Source organism: Coregonus clupeaformis, chromosome 13 (genome assembly GCF_020615455.1).
Source record: "Coregonus clupeaformis isolate EN_2021a chromosome 13, ASM2061545v1, whole genome shotgun sequence".
Lineage (NCBI taxonomy): Eukaryota > Metazoa > Chordata > Actinopteri > Salmoniformes > Salmonidae > Coregonus > Coregonus clupeaformis.
Window position 1 is genome coordinate 45,286,713 of NC_059204.1, and position 23,279 is coordinate 45,309,991.

Consider the following 23,279-nt stretch of genomic DNA (forward strand, 5'->3'; position numbering starts at 1 on the left):
TGAATTGAGGCTGTTCTGAGTGCAACTCAATATTAGAAAGGTGTTCCTATTGCTTTGTACACTCAGTATATGTACGAGTTTGTGCAATTACTTGGAGCAAATAAATGTGCCTGTTTCTTCATGTTTGTAAAAGGACACACTGTATGTGCTAGTGAATTTTGAGGCTCCTAAGTGTTCCCCCTCAACGCTATAAACCAGATAGTGTTCTCACTGCTAGCAGGAGCGAGATGAGGCAGATCTGTGTGATCAAGAGAACGTGTCACAATCTCAGTGGCCTGTCTGGTGCATTTGTGACTCAGTCTAACCGACAGACGTCACTGAACAGCCACTCAAATAGACTCAAAGAGCCCTAATGGTAGAACCGCAGTGGTAGGTGCTGTGCCTAATAAAGAGACTAGAGATCCTGCATGCCCGGTGTGTTTGTAGACATGTCTGTATGTGTTTGTTAGTGTGCATAATTCCCTTAGTGTATGTATTATCACAACAGACAGTACTGTCCTTCTGATACTCTCTAACGCTAAAAGACTGAGAAGTCAGGGAGATACTGGTGGACATTAGAGAGGGGGAGAGAGAGAGGGATGAGAGAGTAGAGGAGAGCAAGAGATAAAGAAACATTTGAAGAAACTGAGAAAAGGAGGGAGGATTTAGAGGGAGAGAAATGGAAGGCAGTAATGAGGGAGAGAATACCAGGCATGGTGAAAACACACTAGAGAGAGAGAGAGAGAGAGGGGGGGTGAGATGGGAGCTCACTTCGACTGGGTGCCCAAGCTGAGTTGAACTGTGGTGTATGTTGCCGGGCAACAGCAGCTAACTATTGGAGTACAGCCAGTGCCAGCGCGAAATACTGTGATTTGCAAGGGAGGATCACATCGATGCAGACCTATAGGGGCTTCACATACTGTACAGAGACACATACTGTATTCACTTGTTCTCTCCTTTTATGAAGCACAATTTCCCCAGGACAACGCTGAAAGGGCAGGAAGCTTATATTTGCAATTACAATAAATTGAATAAGGATTTCAATAAACAGGAGACTAACAACACAAATATAGCTTTTCACCCATTCTGCTGTTCCATGGACTTATCATTATTGTATAGCCTACACTAATTACCACCAGATAGATTTCTTTGAAAAAGAAACATGTACTGTACCTTCATTAATGAATGGTAATATATGCCTTCCTGCCCTTTTCTTTTATTACAGCCAGTCTACTGTATATCACCCTGTCCAGCTGCCATTAAACATTACCAGGCTGGATGCGGCAGAGAGGGGGGGGGGTGTTGGTTGAACACTGCTCATGTTTCTACCTAACTACTACAACAGCAGCAGTGACAGTGATATACATTAATACTCTCCATCCAGCCCTGGCATCCTGTCAATCTGTCCACACGTCCAGCACACTACCCCTCCTCTAGATGTTTAGCTACTGTCTGTCTGTCTGTCACGTCTCTGGCCCAGGCTTGTGTTAGCTAGCTGCACCTGTCACTTGTCTCAGCCCTGCTTCTACCAAACCTGCTGTCCCCCTTCTGTCTGGGCCTGTGACCGTCTTCATTACCACACAGGAATATGTGGCAGGGAGGGATGTTGCTCCAGGACTAGAGCTCTTGTGGTTTATGTCATCTTAACGTTGTAATGGACCTTGTACATAACTAAGAGTAGAATTTAAAACCTCAATGCACTCTGCAAACAATTGTGGGAACATGTGGGACATTGTGGAAACGTGCAATATGCTTACTATTACAAGTTGCTAAATCATACTCTACTTAGGTACAGATTCCCGCCTAAGCCATATGCAGTGTTGCCAGCAAGCTTTTCTTTTACTAAATAGACAAGACTAGAGACACATGGAAATATTATAAATAACATGGCAAACAATGTTGCATAATCATTTGGGTGACAAGAGGTTTTGTTGTGGTTCCATCTCTTGTGTGCACTGTGAATAACTCTGACCTTAAAGAGTCCAGACAATACCAATTTTGATGTTCCATCTATTTTGTTCGGTCTGTTATTATTGTTGTGATTATCACCGTACTCCATTTAATTGGGATTGTGTAGCTGTTGGGATGACTGAAGGGTTTGTTATCATAGCACTCAACAGCCTGAGATGCAAATGTTTGAAATGTCTAAATGAGTGTGTTCACTGATTGGACCTACGTTGACCCTGTTTCTTTCCTGTGCAAAACCCCAAATGTGCAGAGCCCTAAAGTGCATTCTGCCTGCTTGCACGGAGTCTGCCTGGCCGTATGGCAGCTTGCGGCCCTCAGATCAGCCCATGCATGAAAACCCAATATGCTAAAGACTGGGAAGAGAAGGAGCCAAGGAGGAAGCCATGTTAGCGGGGATCTGAACAGAGCAGCCAGGGCAGGCACTGGGCAGTGTTTGTTTGACCAGTCTACATTACTGATGGTGATGTCCCACAACCACAACAGGTAAACTCAGTTGAATTAGAGCAGCACATGGCTCTTCAATTATGCATAGAGCATACATTTGGACATTTACAAAATGACAGAACTCAGTCATCGGTTCATGTCTCTTTTTGTCACCACCCCATGATGGTTCTAGGAGATGGTTCTATGACCTATCTTCTAGGTGCTATGTTCTATGTGTTCCTTTAGTGTTCTGTCCCCTACTAAACCATGTAGTGTAGGCTATGTCCACTGGCCATAATCCATGTCTCCCCCTCCAACTGTATACTTTAAGTAGCAACGCACATTTCAGCTATCTATTTCCTGTGTTTGAGGGGTGCAAAATCCACTTGTCACTTAAATCTCGCTGGATTGATTGCTTTCATTTTACTCCTGCGACTCTTTCATACTCTTGCTTGTGCCTGTCATTTTCCCCCGTTAACGTTACGGCCGCGTAAATGTTTATAATGACCTGTCAAACACACCCCGGTAATGGCTGAAATGGGCCCAATTAAATACATTGTCTTTCCGTTACATCTATAAGAATGCTAAAACTTTGTCGGGTATTTAACGCATCATCTCGACACTTACATCACAAGAAAGAGAAGAAAGATAACTTTATTTTGGGTGTTCATTTTTTGTAAAAAAAATAACATAAATGTAATACAGTTCAAATGTTTCCAAATTAGATGCGTTGAAATGAAAGCAACTTCCCAAAATGAACACACAGATATAGTGATATTATCTCAGATTTTACAAACAATGTAAAGTATGTATAGATAGGTGTAATATGGAGCCAAGCTTGTTGATTTTTAATCCGAGGGTATCCTGCTATTGACACACTTGTTGAATTATGCAACAGAACGTGACAACAACAGTAATTCATGTGGCAGTCTAGAAAGCACAGGTGTGTGCCGGTTGTCATGCGAAAATCTTCCCAGCGTGAAATAGTTCCCAATCGTTCTGATTGTGTTGTGATTGTGACGTCATGTTGTAAACATTCTCACAGCGTTCCCAGTCAATAATTGCATGTATAGATAGGTGTGGATGGCTGAGCTCTTGCAGATGTTTCTCTCACACCTCCTCGCCCTTGATTTATCTAGCTAACTAGCATAATTAGCTGTAAACTGGTCGAGATGGCTTGTTCTAAGAGGTGTGCAGTTTTAACTTGTTTGTATAGCTAACTAACTAACAAACATACAAATACAGTATATATATATGCTGTCAATCGATATATACTGTCAATCGAAGACGTAGCGCCCAAGTCTTTGCAATCACAAAAAAACTCTCCTCACATCAACCCTCAGCACTTCGACGTGCGAGTCCGGGTATTTATATGCTGACCTCACGCCTCAACAAGCTTCTGATTGGTCAGAGTCAATACTCCTGGCCACCATTGATTGGCAGATGTGTGAAGCAAATGCGCGTGCGCACAGTTTTTCGAGGTGGAGGGAGGGTGTGAGGGAAACATTCGCATGAGCTCAGCCATCCACATAAAGAGATGCGCGTGCAATTATTCAACTGGGAACACTTTCACGCTGGGAGACATTTTACAGCATGGCGTCACAATCAGAACACAGTCAGAACAATCATAATGACTGGGAACTATTTCACCCTGGGAAGACTTTTACATGACACAGGTAGGCCTAGACCAGTGGACAACAACCTTTTCTGAGTCAAGTCAAGATCACTTTCAAAATGCAAGCCGATATCTACTGTTCAGATTTATTTTTAACATGACTTAAAACATTTAAGCATATGCAACATTAATCGACTTAAAACAGTACTGTAGTAATGAGGTTTGTGCAGTAGGCTATAGGCCCAAAACATTATCACCGCATATTGGCTTTGCTTGAATTGCCCTGCTAATGCATTGTTGTTCATCTCAGACCATTAACAAATATACAGTACCAGTCAAAGGTTTGGACACACCTACTCATTCAAGGGTTTTTCTTTATTTTTACTATTTTCTACATTGTAGAATAATAGTGAAGACATCAAAGCTATGAAATAACACATATGAAATCATGTTGTAACCAAAAAAGTGTTAAACAAATCAAAATATATTTTATATTTTAGATTCTTCAAAGTAGCCACCCTTTGCCTTGATGACAGCTTTGTACACTCTTGGCATTCTCTCAACCAGCTTCATGAGGTAGTCACCTGGAATCCATTTCAATTAACAGGTGTGCCTTGTTAAAAGTTGGAACCAAAAATCTAAAATTTGGACTCATCAGACCAAAGGACAGATTTCCACTGGTCTAATGTCCATTGCTAGTGTTTCTTGGCCCAAGCAGGTCACTTCTTCTTATTGGTGTCCTTTATTTATTTGGGCTGCAATCTGAGGTGCAGTTAACTCTAATTAACTTATCCTCTGCAGCAGAGGTAACTCTGGGTCTTCCTTTCCTGTGGCGGTCCTCATGAGAGCCAGTTTCATCATAGCGCTTGATGGTTTTTGCGACTGCACTCGAAGAAACTTTCAAAGTTCTTGACATTTTCCGGATTGACTGACTTTCATGTCTTAAAGTAATGATGGACTGTCGTTTCTCTTTGCTTATTTGAGCTGTTCTTGCCATAATATAGACTTGGTCTTTTACCAAATAGGGCTATCTTCTGTATACCACCCCTACCTTGTCACAACACAACTGATTGGCTCAAACGCATTAAGAAGGAAAGAAATTCCACAAATTAACTTTTAACAAGGCACACCTGTTAATTGAAATGGATTCCAGGTGACTACCTCATGAAGCTGGTTGAGAGAATGCCAAGAGTGTGCAAAGCTGTCATCAAGGCAAAGAGTGGCTACTTTGAAGAATCTAAAATCTAAAATATAGTTTGATTTGTTTAACACTTTTTTGGTTACTACATGATTCCATATGTGTTATTTCATAGTTTTGATGTCTTCACTATTATTCTACAATGTAGAAAGAAAAACCCTTGAATGAGTAGGTGTGTCCAAACTTTTGACTGGTATTGTATATATTTCAATATTTGAGGTAGGCTACATGATCACACCAGTTGTTGTATTACTTGTGAGGCACAGCTGAGTGAGAAGAAATTGTAATAATTAGCTCTTTTTAAAAATCTTACTGGGCTGATGGAGCCTGCATCTGATGGTCAGTCTCAGCAGAGGGAGAGGGCAGCAATAGTGTGCAACTGCAGCCACCCCCCCACGAGCATCCCATTGGTTCCTGCATGAACGCACCCCCTTGAGCACCTCATTGGTTCCTGCATGAATACTCCCCCTCCATCGAGCACGACATCTTCATGCTTGTGACACTTTTGAATGTGGGTCAAAAGGGAAATAAAAGTATTATCTGAGTTATTTTGCCCCCGCTTGCCGGAGTCCTCCTTGCTAGCTAGCGGGAGCGACACCAGTAGACAGTGTCCTTCGCTCCCGCCTGCCGAACACCCGCCCTCACCGTCATTAACAGAACTGCAGGAAAACAGTGCCTGACAGCTAGCTAAAGAAACAGTACCGGTGTACGGCTAGCTAGCTGCCGTTGTCGCCTCCGCTCCTTCTTCTGCTTCTGTGGGTTTATCGGCGGCTGGCATCCAACATTATTGTGCATTAACGCCACCTACTGTACTGGAGCGCCACTGCCTCCTGCCTGTCCTAGCTTAAAAAGTTACCAATAGAAGTATAAAGAGGGGTTACCGGAGATGCAGGAATACCCACATGCAGGAACGGCCACATGCAGGAACGGCCACATGCAGGAACGCCCACACGCAGGAACGCCCACATGCAGGAACGCCCACACGCAGGAACGCCCACACACAGGAACGCCCACACGCAGGAACGCACCGAATTGCAGGCCTCAATTGCATTCTTCTCGAGGGTAGCAGACTGAGCCTCTCGTCCCTCTGCTCTCCCTTTCCTCCACTGGCACTGACCAAAAAGGGACACCGTCTTCCAGCTAATGGCGAAGCTCGAGTCGCACCTCATTATGTCTGCCTCATGCACAAATTAATGTTGTTACTCCTATGACCAGAGAAAGTGAAATATTCCTCTATTAAAAAAAAGACCCAACCCGCTAATAATAACAACGCAAGCCAATGCATACACTTTGCTACTCATTCAGTGCAACTGCACTGCTGGTTGTAGCACGAGTGGAAGTAGGTAGAACGCACATTTTATGGTTTATAAAAGTGTTGAATAGAAAGTATTGACAGTGCTGAGTAAGAACTTAAACATGAACTCATACAGCAGCTCTTTGCTGTATTCGTTAACAGTCTCTTCTTAGTCATGGTTTTAAAAGTTTTGAAATCTCACAGTCTCAATTTTGCTGTAGCTTTCTTTTACGCCTGCTACGTTACTGAAGACACGGTAATCTGAGCCATCCAATTGGCCATTGGTAGGCCTATAGTGCATTTGATTTGCTCCCCCCGAGAAGGCAGAGTTTGTACCTTCAGACATATTAAATGGTTCAAAATGGGAGCACATCGCCTACCCAGCGTGCAAGGCAGCTGAATCGGGTGCACCTACCATCAACGGCGCGAGACTAATTAAAAAAATAGGAAAGTTTTTTTTTTACATACATGTTTGGTGATCGACTAGGAATGCGATCAACCGGTTGGTGACCACTGGCCTAGACAGAGCAAGTTTTTGGTGGTTGCAGCCATGTTCTACCCCTTTACGTTAATGTATTCATACAGTATATGCAAATACACCCAGTGTATTTATAATAATAATAATAATAATAATATGCCATTTAGCAGACGCTTTTATCCAAAGCGACTTACAGTCATGCGTGCATACATTTTTGTGTATGGGTGGTCCCGGGGATTGAACCCACTACCTTGGCGTTACAAGCGCCGTGCTCTACCAGCTGAGCTACAGAGGACCATTTATACAAATGAGGAACATATCATTTTCTTTATTTTAACAGAAAATATTTACAAAATACATGATACCATTACACAATGTATACAGTGCATTCGGAAAGTATTCAGACCCCTTGACTTTTTCCACATTTTGTTACGTTACAGCCGTATTCTAAAATTGATTAAATTGTTTTTTCCCTCATCAATCTACACACAATACCCAATAATGACAAAGCTAAAACAGGTTCTAATTTTTTTTGCAAAATAATACAAAAACAAAAAATGTAATATCACATTTACATAAGTATACAGACCCTTTACGCAGTACTTTGTTGAAGCACCTTCAACAGCGATTACAGCCTCGAGTCTCCTTGGGTATGACGCTACAAACTTGGCACACCTGTATTTGGGGCGTTTCTCTAATTCTTCTCTGCAGATCCTCTCAAGCTCTGTCAGGTTGGATGGGGAGTGTTGCAGCACAGCTATTTTCAGGTCTTTCCAGAGATGTTAGATCGTGTTCAAGTCCGGCCTCTGGCTGGGCCACTCAAGGACATTCAGAGACTTGTCCCGAAGCCACTCCTGTGTTGTCTTGGCTGTGTGCTTAGGGTCGTTGTTCTGTTGGAAGGTGAACCTTCGGCCCTGTCTGAGGTCCTGAGCACTCTGGAGCAGGTTTTCATCAAGGTTCTCTCTGTACTTTCCTCCGTTCATCTTTCCCTCTATCCTGACTCGTCTCCCAGTCCCTGCCACTGAAAAACATCCCCGCAGCATGATGCTGCCACCACCATGCTTCACCGTAGGGATGGTGCCAGGTGTCCTCCAGACGTGACGCTTGGCATTCAGGCCAAAGAGTTCAATCTTGGTTTCATCAGACCAGAGAATCTTGTTTCTCATGGCCTGAATCCTTTAGGTGCCTTTTGGCAATCTCCAAGCGGGCTGTCATGTGCCTTTTACTGAGGAATGGCTTCCGTCTGGCCACTCTACCATAAAGGCTTGATTGGTGGAGTGCTGCAGAGATGGTTGTCCTTCTGGAAGGTTCTCCCATCTCCACAGAGGAACTCTGGAGCTCTGTCAGAGTGACCATCGGGTTCTTGGTCACCTCCCTGACCAAGGCCCTTCTCCCCCGATTGCTCGGTTTGGCCGGGCGGCCAGCTCTACGAAGAGTCTTGGTGGTTCCAAACTTCTTCCATTTAAGAATGATGGAGGCCACTGTGTTCTTGGGGACCTTCAATGCTGCAGAAATGTTTTGGTACCCTTCCCCAGATCTGTGCCTCGACACAATCCTGTCTCTGAGTTCTACGGACAATTCTTCGACCTCATGGCTTGGTTTTTGCTCTGACATGCACTGTCAACTCTGGGACCTTATATAGACAGGTGTGTGACTTTCCAAATCATGTCCAATCAATTGCATTTACCACAGGTGGACTCCAATCCAGTTGTAAAAACATCTCAAGGATGATTAATGGAAACAGGATGCACCGGAGCTCAATTTCAAGTCTCATAGCTAAGGGTCTGAATACTTATGTAAATAAGGTATTTCCGTTTTTTATTTTTTATAAATTAGCAAACGTTTCTAAAAACCTGTTTTCGCTTTGTCATTATGGGGTATTGTGTGTAGATTGATGAGGACATAAATAAAAAAAAGTAGAATAAGGCTGTAACGTAAAACAATGTTGGAAAAAGTTAAGGGGTCTGAATACTTTCCGAATGCACTGTATATGAGTGAATTCTAAGAACAAAAATGAAATTTGACAGTAAATTTAATACCTAAATTCCCACCAAAATTCCTGAACTCCATTCATTATTTGTACGTGCCGGTAAAATGTTTTAAATAAAATAAAATTATTTGCCACATGCGCCGAATACAACAGGTGTAGTAGACCTTACAGTGAAATGTTTACTTACTAGGCCTTAACCAACAATGCAGTTTTAAGAAAAATAAGTGTTAAGTTAAAAATAGAGAAGTACAAAATATTAAAGAGCAGCAGTAAAATAAAATAACAGTAGGGAGGCTATATACAGGGGGCACAGGTTAGTGGAATATGCTATAATTCAATCAATATCTGATGGATAAAATAAAATACACTTTTTAAAATGTTAGAATGTTGTAAGACCTGTCATGCGTGTGTGCAATCATGTGCGAGTGTGTCTCTCTCTCTCTTCTCCACCTTTCCCCCTCTCCCTCACTCTATCCTTTAGCGTTCTCCTCTCCAATACATCCCTTCTTTTCCTTTTCTCTGTGTCTCTCCATTTCCTCCTCCTTCTTTCTCCCTCCTTTCCTATATCCATGCTCTTTCAATCGTTTCTCTTTCATTCCCTTCCGTCTCCATCCCTCCCTTCAGTTCCTCTGCCTCTCCCTCTCTCCATCTCCCTCCTCTGCCCCCTCTCTCTCTTCGCTAGACCTCAGGGAAGTTTCATTATGTCAGAGGCCTGTGTGCAGTAAAACACTGCTGCAAACCAATGCTTAAATAATTCACCCACACTGCTAAATAAAGCTTGTGAGTACATATCGTGCAGGCAGATACCCTGCGCCCAGCTCAGCCCCTCTCTCCCTCTGAAGGCTATCACACCATCAAGATCCACCAGGTCCACGCCCACACATCTCAGGGGGTGGGCTCTACGCTGTCTGGCCAATGAGCCACTGTGTCACTGATATTATTCTCAAAAACAAACGCATGATAAAAACATATCCACACACACCCTCTTATATAGCATCCATCATTGTAATAAACACACAAATGCTTATGAGAACAGGACCCGTCAATAAACCCACCAACCTTCCACAGAAAATATTTCAACAAAGAGTGACACATTTCCATGGATACAGACACCTAGCAGAATCATACCAACATTATTGTCACGCCCTGGCTCTGGGGACTCTTGTATGTTGAGCCAGGGTGTGAGTTTTCATTGTTTTGTGTTCTAGTTTGGTATTTCTATGTTGGCCAGGGTGGTTCCCAATCAGAGACGGCTGTAGCTCGTTGTCTCTGATTGGGAGCCATACTTAGGTAGCCGTTTGGCATTGTTTTGGTGTGGTATCTTGTTCCGTTTGGTTTGTGTAACCGTAGGACTTCACGTTTCGTATTGTTTGTTGTTTTGTTCGTTGTGTTGTACATTCAATAAATATTATGTACGCATATCACGCTGCGCCTTGGCCCGCTTCTTCTCAGGACGATTGTGACAATTATAGTACATCTAAAAGTGAAACTCATTTCTCAAGCATAGGCATAGCAGAATGCTGAAAGACCTCTTCTCCCACAGACCCTTACACGTGAACCCGATCTGACCCATAACACACTATCCCACTACTTTCACAAACAGTGGGAACACAAACACACAACAACTGGCTGTGCATTTCACAGTGAATGTCCGAAATCAAATTGTGGGTGTAGAGAAATGGATCAGAAATGGCTGAATGTTTACTGTAAATATGGATGTCCAAAGGATGGTCACCATTTTTAGAAAGATCTCTATCCAGCCTGAGCTTTGGGAGAGAAAAACTGAGCTACTGCATATGTCATAATCATATTTCAGAAGAGAGATTCCCCCTGTGTGCTGACTGACTGGCTGTCTAAATCCAGAAGTGCCTTTACTGATTGGTCAGCCCATGATTGTCTCTGTTTTGTTCTGAAAATAAATCTGGTATTGTGCGGGACCCCTCTCTCAGACAAAAGGCATTAGATCCGCAGGATCCACAGTGATTCACCGAGCCCCACCAGAACTAACACAGATAATGTCCTAGAATCACTAAGAGAAAGTAGACCGCTCGGAGCCTAGCTTGTTCGCGTTCTCCAGAGATGCCCTGACATGGGACCAGGCCAAGTGGCAGACACAGTCTCCTGTCCTCCAATAGCCAGTTCCTGTCCTGGTCACAACAACCCTACTCATAGGCATCACTAACATCATCATTCCTCTATACCAAGATTCAAATCACCATGATCCCTGGTGGCCACCCACCCTCCAACACAGAGAAGGTACAGTAGTCCAGCTGTGTGACAGAGAAGAACAGCACCTAGGACAGCTTTTTCAATGAATCCTCTTCCCTCTCTGTTACATTTCCTGTGTGGGCCAATCGTGTATCACAGTGCTGAAGAGTGAGGTCAATTCACACTTCTGAGACCCTACTTGTAAATAGAGGGCTCTGCTTGAACCAATAAAACAGTACTCATACCACAGTGAATGTAGCACATGTCATCGTGACGCTGTCCCGTTATGTGGAAGGATGTAGCAAGTGGACATATGATAGAATCCATCAGTGAGTACCAGAGGGAAATCATGTGACAACATCTGTGAAGAGGTTAACATCTTACCACCTGATATATAACTGTAAGAGAACATAAGAGTAAGTGTGACATTGTAAAAATAAGCCCTGAGTAGGCAATTCCACGTTAACAGAATGACGCTTAGACTCTGATTTTTCAATGTAACACTCTGCCAAACAAAAAGTATGAATTGCAAAGTTAAACAAACCATACAACTCCATGCACAAGGACTGCCTTTAACAATTTCCACAGCACATTTGACAAAAACACATTTACTCGAAGAACAGTGCAGATGTAAGGTTTGGTAACAGAATGACGGTCAAATTTCCCTCCGTTTTTTATGTGACCATGTTTTTCAAATACTCTGTTAAATATCTACTCCGAATTAAGATTCAAAGATATCAGCAGAAAGAATGGGGTGTCAGCTACGTGATATGACACCTTGAGTTTGAAAAAAATATATTTTGGTTATTGAACTACAGTAAGTGTTTGGGTATTATTCTACACACTGGCTATTATTCTAATGAACTCCGCCCCCAAAAAAGACAACATTTAGTTGGTCCAGAGCGGATCAAATCTTTACCAATCATAGACGTCTATGTTTCACAAGTTTGGACATCACAGTACAGCACAGTATACAGTAGAGTACAGTACAGCACAGTAGAGTATAGTTCAGTACAGTAAAGTACAGTAGAGTTCAGTATAGTACAGTATAATTCAGTATACAGTACAGTAAAGTACAGTACAGTACAATACAGTAAATTCTACTGTACTCTATTCTAGTGTGAAAACAGCACCCTGCCCTCCAGCTGCCAGGGAATATGTATAAATGGACACACTTGTGATGGCACCCTTTACATATGTAATCGAAAGGGGACCATTGCGCTCTCCCAGAAGCTTGGCTGGTGCGTAAAACCTGCAAATTCAGACAAACAAAAGCTTACTTCATTTTCAACAAAAAAAAATGTTTCACTGCATCAGGGATAGTGCACACAGCCAGTTTGGCTTTGCAGCCTTCTTCAGTGTGTAGGTGGAAGAAGGCTGTGTACGCTATCCCTGATGTAGTGAAGAGTAAAAAAATGAAGGAAGCTTTAAGCGACATCTTTTTGAGTGTGGACCCTTTACATATTTGCCACAGCTGTAGCTGTGTAGGGTATCCGGATCACTAAGCAAGCACCAAGTAGTACCACAAGTCATCAATCTTCAGCCACCTCAAAATATATGTTTTTGTGAGCAGCATGAAGATATTGCTCCAATTAATTGATCGGTTAATCAATTTCTAGTGCTATGAGATTGCTGCATTTACCAGTCCCACCAGGGATGGCACAGGCATTGATCTGGCTGTGGCCATCCTGAAATCCCTTCACATTCAACACACAGTTGCAGTAGTTCATCCATCATATCCCTCCTCCCTTACGATGCAACGGACCCACGGAAGATGGGATCTTCCTTAGAGAGAATGGTGCTCCGTGTTACCAACAACTACCGTCAACTTTGAGTGAACCCATTCTACTGTCAACCCCTCCTTCTTCTCTCTGCACAAACACTCACTCGTTGAGATGCTGCACAGAAAACACACAGCTGTCTGCTGTCTCTGTACTGTCAGCTGTTCAAAACAGTCTCTTTCCAAAAATATGTAGCTATACCCTCAGAATGGAGTACTAAGGGATCCATCCTTGCAATGCTTGCTAACTTACTATCCTGCTGCACATTATTTTGCTAACTCATTATGACTTAAATATGCTCTGCTTCTAAAGCGCTTATTAAACTCCCCTATTGGCAAAAGCCCCAAAAGGATTAAACATAAGACCAATAAATTATGATGATGTCTTCAATGGTTACTTACTGTACTAACAATAAGTGAGATAGTATGCAGGAATCCATTACAAGACAGCCTATGCATATTCACCCCAGAAGTAGATTTATCCTATACCAGTCATTTATTTCCAGGTACCTGTAGGCAATATTAATGTGTGGGAGCGATCTAAAAACTGTATAGGCCTGAGCCTGTCTGTGAAAAATGATTATAGGCTACATCTGTTGTGTTTTTGTAGCTTTGACCTATTGGATGTGTGGGTGGGGATGGTCCCATCATACCATCATCATCAGATCATTTTGCCCTGCTCATCGTAGTTCTGTAGGTGACTGGGACGGTTTGAAGAACCCGCTCATTCTGAAACAAATCCAAACACTACACCTACCATTCCTGCATGAGGAGAGCAAACTGAGGCAAGATCCAAGGCTGGCAATTATTCCCATGTTGTATAGGCCTAGCAGTTTATATCAGAGGAGGCTGGTGGGGGGAGCTATAGGAGGACAGGCTCATTGTAATGGCTGGAATGGAATCTATGGAACGGAGTCAAATGTGGTTTCAATATGTTTGATAATGTTATATTTATTCCATTACAGCCATTACAATGAAGCTGTCCTCCTATAGCTCCTCCCACCAGCCTCCTATGGTGTATATGCAATCTCGGTTAACCCAGGACTAAAGTCTTATGTAATTGGTCAGCTGCTCGATTAAGTTCTGGGTCCATACATATTAAGAGAAGAGATCAAGAAATGCTAGAACGAGGAGCTCCACCCTCTCTCTTTGCAAGTTATGCGCCCCCTTCCCTTCCCAAACTCGAATTTTGACACTCAACCATTGGTTGATGCATGCAACTTCTGAGCATGGGCACACGCCCTGTGTGTGACAGCTGTCAGGGACTTGGTGGGTCTACCAGGCAGTGATTGTCTTGATTTTATACTTTTCACATGTTCTGCACTAATTAGAGTCCCCTATGAAACACAGACCACAAATATGGTTCCCACCCTCACATTATGATAAACCAAAGAGTAGATGTATAGCCTATAGCCCTATTTTCAATCTGGTGCTACAGTATTTTATTTTAAACAATGCATCTTCAATATATCACAATGCTGCTGTCCGGGCCTGGATAGCTACAGCACCAAACTCAGGTTTACATTAGATTCAACCTCGTCTGCGATTGCAGACAAGTGCAATAGGATTGCAGACAAGTGCAATAGGGTTGGGTGTGCAATTGAGACTCGAATAGTAAATAAAATGCGTCAGAAATAAACTATTCCGATATTGGAAAACGGCAACCCGAAGGAGGAGCCCTGACGCACACCGTAAAATGACCAAAACGGTCATAAATCCCATGGGATGACACATTTATAATAAAACGCCATTTAACATGAATGAGACAGTGACTTATTATTGAAGCTCAGTCGACACTCTTTTACTTGTGGCATAGCCCCTATACTTACTTAATTACAGACGACCGTACTTTTGACGTTAGAAAATGATATTGTACAGACAATACGGCTAGTGAAAGAAAAGACTACAGGCCTACATTATGTGATATTTTCTATGAAATGTAGCCTACATCATAGCGACATAGACGTTATTGGCACACGTGCCAAAGAAACGTGAATATAGGCCTAATCGAAATGAATGCGTAGTTTCAAACTCAAGATCCAAGAAAAGATAGCCTATATGGTTTACTCATGGACAGTGAAAACTGCCACACACAATTCACCAAGCGCCCTCTTATCACAGTGCCAGCGAAATCCTGCTGCATCACTGCCTCAACCGCAAAGACCTCCACGGCAACTCTTCCTCAATTAGTCTCTTCTTCTACATGTCCATGACTAAATTCAATCACATTGGGACAGTGAAAAACATATTACCGGAACACGATTATGAAGAGTATCCCCACCCCCCACAGTCTGTTGGCTATAGCTATAAACACAGTCACTGCCTTTCACTGTTTATCAACATCACAGGTCCAGAGCAAAATACAATTATTTATATAGCACATCAGACATCCACATGACGCAATACCCAACCCTAAACGAGATCTTAAACTGCACACAATGATGAGCATATAGCTCTTAATAGCCTATAAAATAAATAAAAAACGGTAAGAAAATGCACTCACTTTTTACTACCCGATCCGTGGCGTTTAAGACCATGTCAACGTTAGACATCTTCATGGGCAGTTGCGGTCTCGAGGCAAACTCGTTTGTAGTCCTCCTTGCGGAAGTGACTGTTTATTCTCGGTGTGTTTTCGCGGTTGCGAGATTTGGTTGGTGCAGTGGCATCACTTGGATGCGTCCCTCAGTGTATCACTGCCTGCGCTTGGGATGACAACTGCTACCCAGTTAGGGTGGATGCTGCTGAGGAGGGTGCTGCGCTGTGCTAAGCTGTCGTGTGGGGAAGGATGGAGGGAACGAATTGGGAGGGGGTGGCAGAGAGAGAGAGAGAGAGAGAGAGAGAGACTCTGCTCAGGAGATCCTCACTGCGCGCTGCACCACCCCGACATGGCGTTGAGGGGAACTCCTACGCAAATGTTTCACGGGGCTGCCTGATGCTGCCATCAGGTGGAGGCAAAGCCGGGGTTTCCCAAAAACACGCACGCGCAATGTTTTTGTATTCTATGCACTTGCTGAAGGGGTGGGGAAGTGGCCTGAGACGCATAGGTCTGTACTGTATTTAGTATGGCTGTATCAGTGAAGGTTCCTGGGGTAAAACATTGTGTCATTGATTTTTGTGTGAGATGTTATTTCTCCAACATTTTCAAATATTCAGAGAGACCTATGGGAGAACAAGTGACATCAATAGATGAGATGACAAACCAAAAATGTGTGTGTGTGTGTGTGTGTGTGTTTGTGACAAGAACACAATGAATACCTAACCAATCAACACAGCAAATTTCCTGGAAATGATCAAAGAACCATGGCATGTGGTTGCACAAACTGTTCTGTCTCAGTCAGACCAAATGTGTCTGGATGCCAAATAATCTGGGATCAGTAGGCCTATCAGCGGAAAGGGGAAGTCTAACAGAAGAAGGCTTTCCTGCAGCCACAGCCCAACAACAGGTGCATTGAATGAATCTTCTCATTATATGAGCTGCCAGAGCGCGGCGCTGTTCAGTGGCGGTGGTTCTGAAACCAGCGACCATTTCGCGCTCATCGCAGCGCTGTGCATAAGCTGAATGTTTGCGCGCAGGTAGGGCACCTTCCCGCAGGCTAGATTTACTGCGGATTCTAAAATGTAAGTTACAAAAGACAGACAACTTGTTTTGCCACCTCAACAACACACTGGGCTGTGGTGTCACAAGCACTGGAAGACTATTTTTTATTTATCCCAACTATCTTTTAAGCAGGCCAGAGACAGGTAGCCTATGATTCGATCATGAACATTGAAGGTCTACCCTAATTTAGCCTATAGACCTACCTGTATATTGAGGACACGCTTTACAATAGCATTTACAATTTACATTATAGGCAGGTGGTAGACATACAGTGCAGCCTATAATGTGGCCATATTGGCCATGACATTTTATTTTTGTTCCAGTCATTTCTACAATTTGTAACTCATAAGAATCCATCTAATGAAACGAATTTTGATGACTTAGCTCAAACAACTTGGCTAGGATGCCTTACTCATTCCCAGTGTTGTAAAGTACTTAAGTAGAAAGTACTTAAAAGTACTACTACTTTAAAGTACTACCTAAGTAGTTTTTTGGGGTGTATCTGTACTTAACTATTTATATATTTTTTTACAACTTTTACTTTTACTTCACTACATTCCTAAAGAGAATAATTTACTTTTTACTCCATACATTTTCCTTGACACCCAAAAGTACCCGTTACATTTTGAATGCTTAGCAGGACAGGAAAATGGTCAAATTCATGCACTTATCAATAGAACGAACCTGGTCATCCCCCCTAATGCGTCTGATCTTGTGGACTCACTAAACACAAATGCTTCGTTTGTAAATGATGTCTGAGTGTTGGAGTCTGCCCGTCGCTATCAGTACATAAAAATAAAATAAAAATTGTGTCGTCTGATTTGCTTAATATAAGGAATTTGAAATGACTTATCCTTTTATTTTTACTTTTGATACTTAGACTTTTACTGAAGTAGTATTTTACTGGGTGACTTTCACTTTTACTTGAGTCATTTTCTATTAAGGTATCTTTACTTTTACTCAAGTATGATTATTGGGTATTTTTTCCACTACTGCTCATTCCCATGTAGGCCTATGTCTACAACAGAAGTCGCTCATTGGTGGGTCTTCTCTTCACCTGTGATTTTTCAGGCATGATGGGCTAGGACTTTGTGATAGTTATAGAAATGTGTGTGCTTGGCAAAATGTTCTATGATGTAACCTTATGCATACTACATGAACAATAGAAAGCGCTGAAACCAATGAAACAATCTCTATAGGCCTATTTCTTTTAGACAGCTATGAGGTTGCAGGTCCATGCCTTGCACATATGGTTCCACAGTTATTATATCTGAATATAAAGTTGACAATGACATGGGTAGGCCTACATATGGATTTATTTTATTTTTATTTTATTTCACCTTTATTTAACCAGGTAAGCCAGTTGAGAACAAGTTCTCATTTACAACTGCGACCTGGCCAAGATAAAGCAAAGCAGTGCGATAAAAAACAACAACACAGAGTTACATATGGGGTAAAACAAAACATAATGTCCAAAATACAACAGAAAATATATATACAGTGTGTGCAAATGTAGTAAGTTATGGAGGTAAGGCAATAAATAGGCCATAGTGCAAAATAATTACAATGTAGTATTAACACTGGAATGATATATGTGCAAGAGATGATGTGCAAATAGAGATACTGGGGTGCAAATTAGCAAAATAAATAACAATATGGGGATGAGGTAGTTGGGTGGGCTACAGGATGCAAATTTCTGTTTTAAAAAGCTAGCCTTTGCTTTCCTAACTGCTTGTGTATATTGGTTCCTAACTTCCCTGAAAAGTTGCATATCGCGGGGGCTATTCGATGCTAATGCAGTACGCCACAGGATGTTTTTGTGCTGGTCAAGGGCAGTCAAGTCTGAGGAGAACCAGGTGCTATATCTGTTCTTAGTTCTGAATTTTTTGAATGGGGCATGCTTATTTAAGATTGAGAGGAAAGCACTTTTAAAGAACAACCAGGCATCCTCTACTGACGGAATGAGATTGATATCCACCCAGGATACCTGGGCCAGGTCAATTAGGAAGGTCTGCTCGCTAAAGTGTTTTAGGGAGCGTTTGACAGTGATGAGGGGTGGTCGTTTGACCGCGGACCCGTTAAGGACGCAGGCAATAAGGCAGTGATCGCTGAGATCCTGGTTGAAGACAGCGGAGGATAAAAGTAGGCTATCCTATTTAGACATATAGCTAATCATTAGAAAATATAGCACAAATTAATCAAATGATGGAGTCATATTCCACATAAATGGGAGGAACTAGTGGAGTTATGTAGCCTAAATACTCAGAAATTATGTCAGTTGCATAGCTCTAACCTGTCTCATGGTTTCCAGCGGATGTGGCGTGTCGCAAGCAGACGATTGCATCACAGCCTACCGAGAAGTGATGCGGTGCCCACTGCCCACAGCTGCTAGGAGGAACCGGGTGAAGCGCACTGTATTTCAGTTTCGCTAGACTACTCCGCTACTCAGTCGCCGCATTGTACTGTAAGACAACAATTAAAAAACTTAGCTAGCTAATTTTAACTCGGGGGGTAAAATCTGTGTGGAGGGGCAATAATAGTTATTTCGCAGAAGGAAACCGACCATACATTGACAGCGGCACGAACAAAACAATGGCCCTGAAAAGAATTCATAAGGTAAGGAAGTACGGTTCTTGCTTCTCTAGCTAGCTAGCTTCCGTGCTAACTAGTAGTTAGCCGCTTTTGGCCTCCGCTTTTTAGGCACATTTACGAGCTAGGCTACTACAGCAAGACAGCATGTTAGCCCAAATTTAGACCACTTTCCTAATCGACCGCCTGCTCAGTGGCTAACTTCTAATCAGATTAATTTGCTTTTGAAAACTAGCGTTAGTTAGCTGACTACTAGCCAGTTAGCTAGCACAGTTAAGCGGCAGATGACATCGATAACAGTGCGCTATGCTAGCTGGCTAACAAGCTAACTAACGACGTTAACTAGGAGTTATTGGCTACTAGCTAGCTAGGGAACGACGTTAGCTAGTTTGATTAGCAAGCTACCTTTAGCTTACTAACGTTAGCTAATGATGTAGCTAGCTAGTTAGGTAGCATACTGGCGGTGGTAGCTAGTTAAATATATATAGGTAGTTTGGCTAAATAGTAAGCTAGCTTTAATCATAGCTTGCCAAGTGTAACTAGCTAGCTAACGTTTTTCGGGAATGTCCATAGCTAGACCTGTTATTTCCTTGCTAGCTAGTACTACCTACTACTTCCTTGTAGTAAACAAATGAACATCAGCTGCCGGTATCGTTCACAAAATGCAAAAAAAATCATGTTTGGCATACCTACCATGGTCCTGACCTGTCTCATGCCAGTAGCTACTTCAGCAACTTAACTTGGAACAAACCAGTTAGCTACTGTAACTAGCTATAAAACTGTTTTACCATTGTCTTCAGGTTCAAAATGAAGTTACTGTATGCTCTTTTGCCTTCACCTGACACTGGCTGATCAATGATCCATGAAAACGATTGATGTTGACAGATTGTTAGACTTCTTTGAAAGGAAAATATTTATCCGTCAATGCTATTCTAAATCTAGTACTATTTCTGTTTCAATAAGGACATTACACTGATTTTCTGTTATGGTGGAAACGATGCTCAGTAGTAAACAGGAATCCCACTATCCCAGACTAGACAGATCTGACCACAATGTTGTTTGTAGTCCTTGAAATTAGTTACATCTTGATAGATTTGTTGCCAGAAGATATATATGAGCCTAGCCTACTACTTACCAGCCCACATTCAGCATTGGAAACATGGTATGCAGTTTGTCTGAATTACTGATACAATACAGGAACTGTTCATGGAAGTATTATACTTTTTGGGAAGAAATTACAACTCTCTTATTTTTCCCTAGGAGTTAAATGATTTGGCTCGTGACCCTCCAGCACAGTGCTCCGCAGGCCCAGTGGGAGATGACAGTAAGTAACCTCAACCTCTCACTCAACACCACCACCCACAAATGACTTTCACCATCCAAAGTAGATCTTTAACGCCACCTATTTCAATCAATATTCTTGATGGTTCATATCCTTTTTAATAATAGAAAACAGGATTTGACTCCAAGAATACCGTTGACAATGAAATGTAGCCTATAGATGGGAGCCAATAAAGATTGATGCTGGTATTCATCAATGACACCAGTTGTCATTTGCATCTTGGCACGGAAATCGAATTGAAAAACGATTTACTTGTAATGGTGCTCATAGTGTAGTAAAACAGTTTTCTCCTCTCATACCTAGTGTTTCACTGGCAGGCTACAATAATGGGACCTGTAAGTATACCCTCCTGTTCTGCTCTTTAAAGTTTAGGGGTTCACCGCCTTTACTCTGGGTCATATGGTAACCATCTATTTTCCTTTCTACAGAATGACAGTCCGTATCAGGGCGGCGTGTTCTTCTTGACCATTCACTTCCCCACTGACTATCCCTTCAAACCACCAAAGGTAAGGACGTCTCCTGGAACTCAGAATTGCGTTAAACTTGTGGGCAGGCTTTTAATGTAGCTGTGAGCTAGACCTACATTGATCATAAAATTCCATAATTCATGACTGTTTGTTTTGTTTTCAGTACATGAGATGTCTCGTCAGTGTGGTAAAGGAGATGGTGTAAATGTAATACATTTGCAAGATACAGTAAAAACATGTGTCCTCTCTAAAGGTTGCATTCACCACAAGAATCTACCACCCAAACATCAACAGCAATGGCAGCATCTGCTTGGACATCCTGAGGTCGCAGTGGTCGCCAGCACTCACCATCTCCAAAGGTAAGTCCAAAATGGTACTCTTGGTTTATGTTTGTATGTGGGTCAATATCATTTGTTTTGGTTGGTTTAGACCAGTATGGTTTGAGTTTTCACAACAGATTCTGGTAAGTATGTCCCAAACTATGCTCAGTAAGAGGTCAGAGATTTACATTGATTGTCAGAATAGATTGTAATAACTGTGGTGACTCTTGTTGTTGGTTGTCCTACAGTCCTCCTGTCCATCTGCTCACTTCTCTGTGACCCAAACCCAGACGACCCACTAGTGCCTGAGATCGCCCGCATCTACAAGACAGACAGGGAAAAGTAGGTCTTACACACTTTCAACATTCAACAAATGCTTGTACAACCTGTCTGCTACAAGGAAAGTGACTTTTATCCTCCTGTCATTCCAGATACAACAGAATAGCCCGGGAATGGACACAGAAATATGCAATGTAGTCTCAAGGCATAACAGCAGAGAATCTGCCTTTATATTCAAAGGCTTGGGGAGCTTTGAACGAAAAGAGGAAAAAAGTCTTGTTGGTTCCCATTGGAGTGATTTCTTTGAGCCACACCCTCCCTCTCCCTACGCACTTCACCTCCTTCCCCCTGCCTCACCCCCTTCAAAACCTGTTCAACTGCGGTGTTGTACATATTTCAGACTGCATATTATATACCCCATTGTCTGTTTCTGCCTGTATGTCCACCAGCACCCATGTAGGACCACTCTTATTTGATTCCAAGAAGCATTCCTTATTTTTTATGAACCCAAGGTTTGCTTTCCCAAGATTGAGGGATTTTATGTCTTCTTTTTTTTCTACCTCTGTGCTTCCAGCTATCCCGTGAGATGATGGTATGGGTGGGTAGAGATGGGGCTTGGAGAGTGTTTTTGGCTATGATAAGAAATAGCTTTCAATCTGTCACTATGGTTCTGGAAGCCTCTAGGGTACTTTCTCTGTTTGGCAACCGGATGCCCAGGATCCTGCCTCACAGCCCCACCACAATATTAATCACTATCATTAAGATGGTAGTTAAGTACCCGTGGACCCATCCACACTGTATGAAGTGGGACAATAGAATAATGAGACATATCTATTGATAGTATCTGAATATAACATCCAAATTACTGTTTTCCCTCAACTTAGTCAAATGAAATACACCTTGTTTTTGCTAAAGAAAAAAAATAGTCCCCTTTTAGATCGCCCTTTGAGCCTTCATCAAATTATTTTTCTCTCAATGGTGGCAAATCTTTATTTTTTGTGTAGGTCTGATTTGGAAACAGCCAAAGTTAGTTTTCATCCAAGTTAGGCAGATAAGGTACAAGTAGTTGAAATGGTATTAATCCAGCATGACGATCCATTTTATCTACTTTCTCTTTGGTTTCAAGTCCAGCCTGAAAGGACAAAGATTTGACATTAGTAATAAAGAATGTTTGAAGGCAACTCCGAAAAACGAGCTCTACAATATTTTAAGCATCAGTAGCATTAGACTAGACAAATATGATAGTTGAACTGTCTACCCTCAAGTGGGCTAAGTTGAAGGAAACAATCTGATTGGGGTGTATTTTCAGTTATTTTCATTAATAAAAAATGTGACCTCATTATTCTATATTCACACTTTGTATATTTGAGCTGCCATTGTTGACTTAGCTCAAATGACTCATTGGCTGGATCTCAGAACCCTAGACTCAAGGACTTGAGTTCCAGACCGACAAACTTCTGTATATTTAATTACCCGAGAGCTCATGGAGCTTGTGTTAATTAAACTGTGTAATAAACATGATTATTAAAGTTGTGGGTTTCACTGTTTTATTTCATTTTGATGCTCGAATATGTGCTTTTACAATTCATCTGAAGGCTTTGAAATGTTAACAATAAGAATATCTTATACAGTTTTAGTCTTGCATGTATCCTATTCATGTCAGAGATTTTTGCTGATGTTTTGATAGCAACAATGAAACCTACTAAATGCACCTTTTAATACAACTGTGGAACATTTTTCATTCCTATTAT

The 23,279-nt window shown here is 42.1% G+C and overlaps 2 protein-coding genes across 3 annotated transcripts in view; one reads left to right on the top strand and one right to left on the bottom strand.

Moving 5' to 3' along the window:
* LOC121579593 (serine/threonine-protein phosphatase 2B catalytic subunit alpha isoform-like) overlaps positions 1–15,747 on the bottom strand; it is a 51,064-nt gene extending 35,317 nt beyond the window's left edge. Inside the window, exon 1 of one of the 2 annotated variants that reach the window (XM_041894326.2) lies at positions 15,437–15,747. In XM_041894326.2, the coding sequence (XP_041750260.1) occupies positions 15,437–15,491 (55 nt within the window). In that variant the 5' untranslated portion in view covers positions 15,492–15,747. The remainder of the gene's footprint in view (positions 1–15,436) is intronic. The other variant, XM_041894325.2, reaches the window with a different exon arrangement.
* Positions 15,748–18,905: 3,158 nt separating this feature from the next.
* Positions 18,906–23,060, top strand: LOC121579594 (ubiquitin-conjugating enzyme E2 D2). The gene is made up of 7 exons (XM_041894327.2): positions 18,906–19,147; positions 20,381–20,444; positions 20,766–20,797; positions 20,891–20,968; positions 21,183–21,288; positions 21,498–21,591; positions 21,681–23,060. Exons 1-7 carry the CDS (start codon positions 19,124–19,126, stop codon positions 21,724–21,726), a joined length of 444 nt encoding a protein of 147 aa, XP_041750261.1. The 5' UTR covers positions 18,906–19,123; the 3' UTR covers positions 21,727–23,060.
* The last annotated feature ends 219 nt before the right edge of the window (positions 23,061–23,279 follow it).

Excerpts from the sequence above, each read along its gene's own strand:
- LOC121579594 (XM_041894327.2), top strand. The coding sequence starts at position 19,124 with ATGGCCCTGAAAAGAATTCATAAG. Across the intron at positions 19,148-20,380 it reads CCCTGAAAAGAATTCATAAG|GAGTTAAATGATTTGGCTCG; the intron begins GTAAGGAAGTAC and ends ATTTTTCCCTAG. Across the intron at positions 21,592-21,680 it reads TACAAGACAGACAGGGAAAA|ATACAACAGAATAGCCCGGG; the intron begins GTAGGTCTTACA and ends CTGTCATTCCAG.